Raw genomic sequence first — 11,169 nt, 5'->3', positions numbered from 1 at the left:
TTGAGGGGCTTTTCTGTAGGTGACCTCTGGGCTTTTACCCTCACCTATTTTGCTCTAAATTGCTTTCTTGAGTGTCTTCACCATTTACATTTAAATTGTATATTATTTATATCAAAAAAGAAATCTGAGAACTGTCTATCAACAACTAATGAGATCATAGACGCTGAGCTTTGAATTTCAGTATGTTCCTCTTTATCTTTGTGGTGAACAAACAACACCCATTCCCGGACCTCACTGAACCATTTCTTCCCAAGTGTTGCCTGCAGCATGAGTCCATGGCCTATATATTCCTCCAGGTAAGCCTCTACCTGCATCCATCTCTGTTCTGAGTCTTTCTAGAAGGATGAAGGCACTCCTGAGCGCATGCCTCCTCTTGGCCCCACTTTCTGCAGGTAAGATGGGGAACATTTAATTATCTTGGAACAGATCACATTAACCCACTTAACCCACTTAACCAGTAACCCACTGGTGAGGATTCAGAGGATTCTGGATTCCCTATTACTACTCATTGGTTGTGGAAATCTGAGAAGCTGAATTTAAAAGAGCCCGTGTGCTGTTGTGATTAGAGTGTTAGACAAGGATCCAGGAAGCCAGCGTTTGAATCCCCACTCAGCCATGAAGCTCACTGGGGGATCCTAGACCAGTCACTATACCTTGGCTTAACCTACTTTACAGGAATCTTCTGAGGATAAAATGGGGAGGGGAGAATTATGCACAGAGCCTTGAGCTTCTGGGAGGAAGTGACTGCAGATAAATAAATAAATTGGAAAAAATAGAAATTAAGAGCAAGTGACATTGGTTGATTGGTTCATCCCTAGTCCAGGATCCTGTCCTCACACTGGCCAACCCAATGACTATGGGAAGCTCACAATCAGGACCTCAGCACAGCAGCACTCTGCCTTACCGTGGGTTCCAGCAACTGATAGAGGAAATATGTTACTTTTGCTATTGGTGGTAGTACATAGCCATCATGATTTGTAGCCACTGAGAGTCTTAGTTTAATTGTACCCAGATCTAAGCTTGTAACCAAACAGTGGGAATAAAATGTATTTAAGTGAGAGTCTGGATGGGAGGAAAAGTGGGTCATGGAAAGGGAGGGTTCACCTCCCCACCTCTTGGAAATAATTCAGCCAGTGTTCTGAATGATGACTTCGAGAGTTTTAATTAATGAGTGTTTATTCATTTCATTTCATTTCATTTCATTTCATTTCATTTCATTCTATTAAAATGCTTTTAAAATTGAACCCCTTTTAAGTTAAAAGTTTTAATTTACTATCACCGCCTCCTCTTAATCTCATTAAGCAAACCGCAAAACCAACTAATAATAATGTTAATTATCATAATAATCCATGAAGTAAACTTTTGCTTCTGTCTTCAGTATTACCTCTGGACTGCAGATATGCTTATAACGGTACTGGAATGACATACAATGGCTATCTTAAAACAACTTGTGACTGGAAGAAACAATCCTGTGTTGCCGGTGTTCTGCGTACAAATATAAGTAAGATTTTCCTGCCTTTTTGTCTTTTGCTGTTGGATTAAATCCAGGTTAAGATTGTTGAACTTTAAGGGTTCTACTAGCATATAGAAGTCTATGCTAGGGCAACTCACCCATGAAAAAAGAGAGTTGAGGAAGCTGTAGCACTTCAGCTATAGATGAATTAGAACTCCCATCAGCTTCAGCTAGCCTGGCCACCAGTCAGGGATGATGGGAGATGTAGTCCAACAACACCTGGAGGATCACAGCTTCCCAATCCTGAAGTAAGCAATGGTTTGTAAATGAAAATGGGGAACCTAACATCACCTGATCACAATCAGTGGCTGGATCTGGGTGCTGATCTCCAAGATTGGACAATTTGATTTGCATTAATGAGAAATCCCTGCTTAACCTTCTAAAAGTTTTGACTGTTTACAATGGTTTTTAAGATACATTATAAATTTCCCCCATTCCTTATTAAAATTCCAGTCTTCCTGTTTTCTGATTCTTCCAGTCATTTTTGTCAATTCAGCATAATCCCTCAACTTAATCTGCCATTCTCCTCTAGTAGGGAGTTCATCTTCTTTCCATCTCTGGGCCAATAACATTCGTGCAGCCGTGGTCGCATACATAATTAGTCATTTCTGTTCCCTTGGGATTTCGGCACCTAGGATTCCTAAAAGAAAAGCTTGGGGGGGGGGGGAGTTTAAATAAACAAGTTATTTTAAACATTTTGTAACTCATAATAAATCATTTCCCGAATCTCCAATACTATCTTACATGTCCACCACATTTCTAACATACAATTGACCCAGTTTTGTACATTTTTGCTAATTTACTGCTATTTACATCATTTTCAAATAATTTTCTTTCAGCATGTAACATGCTGTAAATTTTAAATCCCAATCCTATAACTTCTCCCACGCTGTAAGTTGTATGTTATCCCCAAAATCTCTGGCCCATACTAGCCATTAAGTATACATTGATATCAGTTTCTTTACTTTTAATACAGTTTTTATTGTCTGCTTTATGCATTAAAGCTGGAAAACATTTTGACATTTTTCTTTCTATGATATAGTGGTGTATACATATTTTAATTAATAAAAAAAGGAACAGCCCATCACTTTAGACTGACAAATTTAATAACACTTTGTATATTGTTAGTTTGAAAAGGTCCTCATTCAGACAATACAAAAAAAATTGGAACCATTGCAACGAATGTGCCTGAGTAGCAATAGACCTGCATATTTCCCGCCCCCACCCCCAAACTGGGTATTTCTTTCAAATTCTTTTTCATAGTGAAACCCCAAGTGCAACTTTCGAATAAATGCTCGCCATCCAGCTCTTGTCTCTCGGGCCATTACAGCTTCACTGCAGCGGATGATAAATTCTTTGAGATGAAGAAGTACTGCTGCAAGACGGAACTGTGTAACGATGCAACTCTCAGCTGTAAGTTTCTGCATCATTTTAGAATCCTTAACATGTTAAGGCTGTGCACTGGATTTGGCCAAGGCCTGGCCTGGATCCTTAGTCAATCAGCAGTATTCAGAGGACCTGTGCCTCATTCATAGAATCATAGAATCATAGAATCATAGAGTTGGAAGAGACCACAAAGGCCATCGAGTCCAACCCCCTGCCAAGCAGGAAACACCATCAGAGCACTCCTGACATATGGTTGTCAAGCCTCTGCTTAAAGACCTCCAAAGAAGGAGACTCCACCACACTCCTTGGCAGCAAATTCCACTGTCGAACAGCTCTTACTGTCAGGAAGTTCTTCCTAATGTTTAGGTGGAATCTTCTTTCTTGTAGTTTGGAACCATTGCTCCGTGTCCGCTTCTCTGGAGCAGCAGAAAACAACCTTTCTCCCTCCTCTATGTGACATCCTTATATATTTGAACATGGCTATCATATTACCCCTTAACCTCCTCTTCTCCAGGCTAAACATGTCCAGCTCCCTTAGCCGTTCCTCATAAGGGATCGTTTCCAGGCCTTTGACCATTTTGGTTGCCCTCCTCTGGACACGTTCAAATGGGGTGAGCAGCTCAAGACTATTAGGGACTCTCAAGGTGGAGAGTCAGGCAGGATGGGGAGGCAGGCATGAGCAGAAACTGTGAAAAAGAGGGACCTACTGGGCAATTACAGCTCTGCCTGAGAAGGGATGGGTTGCCTAACACTAACTTTATACCCGGTAGTCTTAGGGCGGTAAACTGAAACTCACAGGTTATTGCTGAAGAGCAGAAGAGAGACATAATCTCTGTACAAAAATAGGGATCTAAGATCCTATAATTTCAAAGAGGGTACACCATAACCAATGGCATGAAAACCTTCACAGAGATCAAGAAGGAAAAGAAAGTTCACACTCCTCCCACCCGAATTTTGGGAAAGATAATTCATCTCAGAGACCAATGGTGACTTTGTCCAATGCTCAGTCCTGAACCCAGATTGTGTCCAGATTATATTTCATCCATGAGTATGTGCAGCTACCCCACCAAAACTATAAGGGCCTAGGGTGGGTTACAATAATATAACACAGAGATACAAAAACAGACAAAACCATGAACAGTCACACTATACATTTGATTTTGGCAGTTCCTGACCGCAACATGCTGACGGAAAATGGTTTGCAGTGCCCAGCCTGCTTCTCCAAAGGAAAGGAAGAGTGTAAAAGTGAGAAGACCATCAACTGCCTTGAGAATGAGACCCAGTGTGTTGTTTTTAAAGGATCTCTTTCTAGAGGTAACATTGCTACTCAGATTGGGAAAGGGCCTAGTCATCAGATGGTTCATGCAGACTCCCTCCTGTTCTCCTATTCTCCCTCCCACCCTTTCCCTTTCCCTTGCATGTTGCTGGAAAAATGAGAGGGACCACATCTTTCACTGGCCCCACTGTGCACCATTCCTTAGTGTTTTGCCTGCCTACACTGTATCCTTTAACTCTCATAATGCCACTAGCTTGTCCAGAAGAAGGATTGAGAGTGAGATGTGTATATAAAATACCCTTCTGAACAAAAGTAAAAAGTGCATTCATGGCTTCACCCCAGTTGCATCTGGATCTCTCCACCACTGGAATGTAGTCCAGGACAAAATTTGTTCCTCTTCCTGAAAAAACATATTATGTAAAAGGATTGTAATTTTGTTGTTTAGTCGTTTAGTCATGTCCAACTCTTTGTGACCCCATGGACCAGAGCACGCCAGACACTCCTGTCTTCCACTGCCTCCCACAGTTTGGTCAGACTCATGTTAGTAGCTTCAAGAACCAACCATCTAGTCCTCTGGCACCCCCTTCTCCTTGTGCCCTCCATCTTTCCCAACATCAGGGTCTTTTCCAGGGAGTCTTCTCTTCTCATGAGGTGGCCAAAGTACTGGAGCCTCAGCTTCAGGATCTGTCCTTCCAGTGAGCACTCAGGGCTAATTCAATTTCCTTAAATTTTGTGACAATGAGCGGTATCTGGCTAACTCAGACCATTACTGCAAGGATTTATAGTGCATTAGAATTCATGTATATTCATGCTCCAGTGAAATTATGATATTTTTCAGATTCCTTAAATATGCACATTTTAATACTAACTTAGTAAAATTCCCTTTTTAGCATCACAGGCATCCTCTCCTATTCCCTGGGTAAAGGACTAATGTCAACATTTGTTTTCTTTTTTCCCTAGCTCTCTTTGAGGAGCACAATTTCACTTTCCAAGGTTGTGGAACAACAGATTTTTGTGCACTCCGGAAAAATGGAAGAGGTGTAACTGGAATGGGGAGCTTTCTCCTTTTAGTTATCCAAGAAAGCTGTTATAATGCTTCACGAATCTCGCACTAGGTTGAATATGAAGGGTAAATGGGACAGTGTAGACCCCTCCTTGTGTATTCCAAAATTCATGGCAATGAGAGGGAATTAGAGGCCTAGTGGTGAAATCCAGGACTCAGGATCTCTGGTTCTTACTTTTTTGCTTTTGGTGGCAGTAAAGTGAAGCAAGGGGCAGAGAAAAAGGATTCAGAATTGTCAGTTTGCATTTCTTGGTGCAGAAAATATTGATCTGGTGTATAATAATAATAATATAATATTTTTATACTCCGCCCATCTGGCTGGGCTTCCCCAGCCACTCTGGGCAGCTCCCAACTGAATATTAAAACACAGTACAGCATTAAACATTAAAAACTTCCCTAAACAGGGAGGCCTTCAGATGTCTTTGAAAAGTAAGATAGTTGCTTATTGCCTTGACATATGATGGGAGGGCGTTCCACAGGGCAGGCACCACTACCGAGAAGGCCCTCTGCCTGCAGACATCTTCCCTATTCTGATTAATTCAAGGGGGCTCTGGAAACTTCTCTGTATGAAAGAAACAAGCAGAAGGGTCATGATGTTGTGGTTACTCCTTCAGAGAAGCTTAGTACTGCTGGCTTGAACTGGTTCTGTTATCTCTTTTTTAAGGTCATATTAAGAGGCCAGAAGGAGCCCGGGTTTCATTTCTCTTTCTATATCTCTTCCTTCTGGTGTGGAGTTCCGTATATAGTGTTAAGGTTTAGACTTATTGTAAGTTATTGTAAGTTTATGTGAAGTCTGCTGCAACTGGATTTCTTGTGGACAGTGCCAATCCTGAATGCATTGTATATGTGACCATTGTGTTCATTTGCCTTCAGTAGCAGTAAAACTCTGCTGGATGAAATATTAATTGCCTCCGGTCTATTTTGGGGGGAATCCTAAAACGTGTTTAAGTTTTTACTCTGCTAACTATACATTGGGATCTTCTCTGGATTGATATTGAGTAGAATTTCCATGACAGTTGTGTGGGAATTGTGTATTATAACTACAAAGAACCCTGCAATGTTTCAGTAAAAAATACTTGTTTTCATTATGTTCATTACAATACGAAATAAATGGTTATGGGAAATAAAATGCCGGATCTCAGATATGTTTCTTTCAGATACAAATGCAAGTATTATTTATTGGTTTAGCCAAAGAGATTACAAAAGATAAAATACATAAAAGAGGTTAAAAACAAAACAAAATACATTGCACAGAGTTCATACACAGAGTCTCATATGACAGAGTTCATACACTGGAGTTGTAGAGATGTAAAAGCTTTTCCCCATTTGGTATTTGTAATGCTGGTTACAATCTGAGGGTGAGGGGGGGTGATGAGTAGTCTGGCATTCTAAAGTGCAGGACTGTCCCAACCATGAGGCTAGGTGTGACAACCATCTTAGGCGGCTGGATCCATAAGAGCAGGAGATCTGGCCTCCAGAGAATTCCTTGTCCACTGCTGCTGCCTCAGTGGCAGAAACAGTTGAACTGCACTCCTGAGAGACCAGATTGGCCCCTTCCCCCAAAATCAGGTCACCTCTTCAGTGGCCTCTTGGGCAATAGACAACAGGGCTAGACTGTGCTCTGCATACCCCTTGAGATTCATCTGCAGTAACAGAGGGGTCAAGTTTCCAGTGGATGCAAGCAATTTCATCCTCAATATTTTTTGCAAACAAGTTACAGCATTGACAAGTCGCAAGCATACTCCCTGGCTCCCAATGACATGCCCTCCCCATTTTCACCTTGGAGAATTCCTCACCCAGCCACTCACCCTGGGAGATGGTCACTTCTCCACCTCTCAACCTGGTTACTGGCACCAGGTTGAGATTTTCCTCTGGGCCCAAGCACACATGCATATTGTATAAAGGTGCAAAACCCTTCTTTCACACTCTGTGAAACATAAATGCACAGAGGTTTTTTTAAAAAACTGGGCAACGGCACGTCACCTGCTTGTGACTCCCGAGCCTTCCCTGATCTCCTTCCCCTTCCCCCTTTGTTTTGACAGATCAGGGGAGGCTCGGGAGTAACGGGCGAATGGCCGTTGCCCAGAAGGGGCCAGCCTGGGAGTGCACTTGGCTCTGGTTGGTTTCAGGAGCTGCTTGCTGTTTGCTGACGTGGTGTCACGGCAGAGAGCAACTCCTGAAGCCAGCCAGAGCCCACTGTGCTAATAGGCTGGCTCTGGGCTGCTGAGGCTGCCGCTGCCACATTTCCCAAGGACAGATTTGCAAATCTGGGGACATTCCAGGGACAGAATTTGTCCGGGGACAGATTTGCAAATCGGGGGACATCTGGTAACCCTACAATAGGAGGTGCTACTGATCTCCTCCCACTCTTGTTTCCAATGTAGGTCTTTATTCCTCACCTCTTGCATTCTTCCTGATGCTGAAATTAACTCAACCCTTCTTTCCTGGAATGGGGAGGCACAATTTTGTGGTTTGCCTCATCTGGCAACATGTCTTGGGGAATCCTTGCCAAGGAGCACATTTGACCAGACAGGCAGAAGTGTGATTAGCACAGAAATCATGATTTAAAATATGAGATTTCCTGAACTCATCCAGCTCATCTCTCCTGAAATTGAACTACAGGCCAGGGCATGACAACCGGTCTGTCTGTCTCTCCTAGATGCCTTCAGACAGGGTGCCATAGACAGTGTCCCGTCTCCCCCAAATTCCACGGACTGAGCAACCTGGCAGGAAACTTTGGTCATGCTTACAACAGGCACCACTTGTTTAAGGATAATACCTCCTGTCAATTGCTTATGCCCAACCCCTCAGAGTTTGATGGATGATGTCATATGATAAAATAGGAGGTGGAGGAGGAGGGTTTGGATTTGATATCCAGCTTTATCACTACCCTATGGAGTCTCAAAGCGTCTAACAGTCTCCTTTCCCGTCCTTCCCCACAACAAACACTCTGTGAGGTGAGTGAGGCTGAAAGACTTCAGAGAAGTGTGACTAGCCCAAGGTCAACCTGCAGCTGCATGTGGAGGAGCAGGGACACAAACACGGTTCACCAGATTACGAGTCTACTGCTCTTAACCACTACACCACACTGGCTCTCTTAAACCCTTAACATAGCCACAAATCACACGTAATATCACCGCTGAATATCGCCTCCTCGTGGCAGCAAACTATCCAACCAATCATGGTGTTTGGGGGGGGGACAGTGTGGTAAAATATCAGCTGGTTGGCTGGCATACAAATCCCCCAATGCTGCTTGGCCAGCAAGTGCTCTAGGGAGCGTTTCTTGCCCATGGTGCTGTGGGGAGGGGGGAGCAGCTGCCCACTTTGCCAAAACCCAGGAACGGCCCTGCTGGGGCGATGGTGCATGTGCCAACAGAGAGGGCCACCAGGCCATTGTTTGCAGGATCATGGAGAACTCTAAGAGATCAGCTTCCTCTAATGATGGCTGGAGTCAGTGGCGGAGGAAGACTTTCCGGCACCCAGGGTGGGGTGCCGAGGGACAGGGCGAACCGCCTGGCATCGCACGCGCAGCGCCCACACTGACGATGCCCTACAGCTGGGGGGGGGAGGCAGTGGGCGGACAGTGTGGAGCCTGCGGGCTCTTGAGATGCATGGCTTCGGCATGCTGCAGGCCCTGCGGTGAGTGCCACCTGCCATATTGTCACCACCCATCAGGGTGACACCCGAGGCGGACTGCACCCACCAAACCCCACTTCCTACGCTCCTAGCTGGAGTTTCTCTTCTTTCTTTCTTTTTTAAAAAATGTTTTATTAGGTTTTTGGTCCCTTTGGAGAAGCAGTCTGGGCACTTCAAACCATTTTCAGCCAGCATGTTGCGATCAGGAACTGCCAAAATCAAAAGTATAGCAGACGGCACAGCGATTTCTCCAAGTAGCTCTTTATTTTTGTAAGCTGGAATAGAACTGCCTGCAAACAGCTCAGCCGGCCTGCTTTTATAGGCAGCCGGCTGTCAACATTGTAACAACAACAGCCCGGAGTTCCCGCCTAAAATAACTGACGTGGACCTGAGGGAAAACTATCTACAGACCTGAGTGAAAACTATATACAGTATCCCCCTGCTGGCCCAGGGTGAAACTTCACTACATAACACCCCTCCCCATCGAGATAAGGCGTTAGTTACAATCGTAATGGTTTCCTTATATACAGCACTACGCGTAATGGTTCAATTAGGCACAAAAGCATATCGGTTACATTTCCCATACTTAGACCAACAGTGATACATGTCCAACAACATAGTCCTTTAAATAAGTTGGGCGCTTGGAAACTCTGCCAGACCGCCGGGGACTGGTAGCCAAGTCCGGAGGGCCACACAGTTCTTGCTGAGGCTGTGGTGCGACCCTAGGTGGCATTGGAACCAACTCCCCTGGATCCGCTGCTGTGGGTGGAGCCTCCGCAAGTGGAGTGGTCTGAGTCTGTGGTAAGTCTGGCAGACCCTCTGAAGCGGCTTGGTTCGGCTCCACGCTGGCAGTTTGCGAGGGAGGTGTAGGTGGGGCCTCGCCATCTGTACGTGTCTCTTCTGGAGCTGCAAGCATAGTTGGGGGCACCTCGGTAGTGTCCAAGCCCCCAACCCTGTGCCTAAGCTGGTCTATGTGCCGTCGCCACAAGCGTCCGTCTTTGAGTGCCACCTGGTACGAGCGAGGTCCAGTGACTCCCACTACTGTGGCTGGCACCCAAGGAATGTCCCCCACATAGTTCCGGGCAAAGACCTGGTTTCCTGGGACAAATGACCGTGGCGCGTTGGCACAGCCTGGGGGTTCAGCCACGGCAAAGTCCGGGTGTAGCCGGTCGAGCGGTGACCTGAGGCGGCGGCCCATACGCAGTTCAGCAGGACTCCGCCCTGTGGCCGCATGAGGGGCGATGTGTTGCACGAACAAGTATTCGGCGACCCGCTCATGCCAGTCTCCCCGGTCCAGGAGCGCCAGTGCCTCTTTTGCCGAGCGCACCATTCTTTCCGCTTGCCCGTTGCTGGATGGATGAAAGGGTGCCATTAGGGCATGGCGGATGCCCAGTCCCAAAAGATACCGCTCAAACGTGCCTGACGTGAACTGCGGTCCATTGTCAGAGACAAGGACATCAGGACACCCATGCGTTGCAAACAGGCCTCGCAGCACCCGGATGACAGCTTCGTTAGTGGTGGAGGGCATCAGGGCGACCTCCAGCCATTTGGAATAGGCGTCCACCACTACCATAAAGGTCCGGCCGTGAAAGGGGCCAGCCAGATCGATGTGCACCCTCGACCAGGGTGTCTTTGGTGTCTCCCAGGTGTGTCCCTTAGCTGCCGGTGGTGCAGGCCTCGACTCTTGGCACGCTTGACAGGCGGACACCCAGGCAGTGATGGCATCGTCCATATTAGGCCACCAGACGTAACACCGAGCCAACGCCTTCATTTTGACAATTTCCGGGTGGCCAACGTGCAGAGCCTTCAGGACGCGCTGACGGAGTCCCTGGGGAATCACGACGCGGTCTCCCCACAGCAGACAGCCGCGATGAGCTGAGAGTTCATGTTGTCTGGTTGCGAAGGGCTGGAACTCCAATGCAAAAGGCCCTTGTGGCCACCCCCTTCACACCCAGTTGAGCACCCGGCTGATGGTGCGATCCCGGGCAGACGCGGAGGCCACAGTGGCAGCCGATACAGGCGCTGCCGGAAGATCCTCAATCAGAAGGAGCGATGAAGCTGGAGCCGGGTCTTCCACAAATGCTGGAAGAGGGCAACGGCTGAGGGCGTCGGCATGGCCCATCGATTTCCCCGGGCGATGGATGAGCCGGTAGTGGTAGGCAGCCAGGAAAACAGTCCATCGCAGCATGCGTGGCGAGAGGACCGGTGGAGTTGGACGATCACCGGCGAGGAGGCCCAGGAGTGGCTTGTGGTCAGTGATGAGGTCAAAAGTCCTGCCATAGAGGTATTCATGGA

At 46.4% G+C, this 11,169-nt stretch overlaps 1 protein-coding gene across 1 annotated transcript; it reads left to right on the top strand.

Moving 5' to 3' along the window:
- Positions 1 to 321: 321 nt before the first annotated feature.
- Positions 322 to 6,137, top strand: LOC307221840 (phospholipase A2 inhibitor and Ly6/PLAUR domain-containing protein-like). Its single transcript, XM_079986562.1, has 5 exons — positions 322 to 392; positions 1,379 to 1,501; positions 2,777 to 2,926; positions 4,067 to 4,213; positions 5,136 to 6,137. Exons 1-5 carry the CDS (start codon positions 344 to 346, stop codon positions 5,288 to 5,290), a joined length of 624 nt encoding a protein of 207 aa, XP_079842688.1. The 5' UTR covers positions 322 to 343; the 3' UTR covers positions 5,291 to 6,137.
- The last annotated feature ends 5,032 nt before the right edge of the window (positions 6,138 to 11,169 follow it).

This window comes from Podarcis cretensis (genome assembly GCF_951804945.1).
Source record: "Podarcis cretensis genome assembly, chromosome: 8".
In the NCBI taxonomy this organism is placed as follows: domain Eukaryota; kingdom Metazoa; phylum Chordata; class Lepidosauria; order Squamata; family Lacertidae; genus Podarcis; species Podarcis cretensis.
Note: the sequence above shows the minus strand (reverse complement) of the source record. Positions and strands in the feature narration are given on the sequence as shown.

Bases quoted from the DNA above. Each gene is read 5' to 3' on its own strand.
- LOC307221840 (XM_079986562.1), top strand. From the start codon at position 344: ATGAAGGCACTCCTGAGCGCATGCCTCCTCTTGGCCCCACTTTCTGCA. The intron at 2,927-4,066 runs GTAAGTTTCTGC...TGATTTTGGCAG, and splicing joins TAACGATGCAACTCTCAGCT to TTCCTGACCGCAACATGCTG. The intron at 4,214-5,135 runs GTAACATTGCTA...TTTTTTCCCTAG, and splicing joins TAAAGGATCTCTTTCTAGAG to CTCTCTTTGAGGAGCACAAT.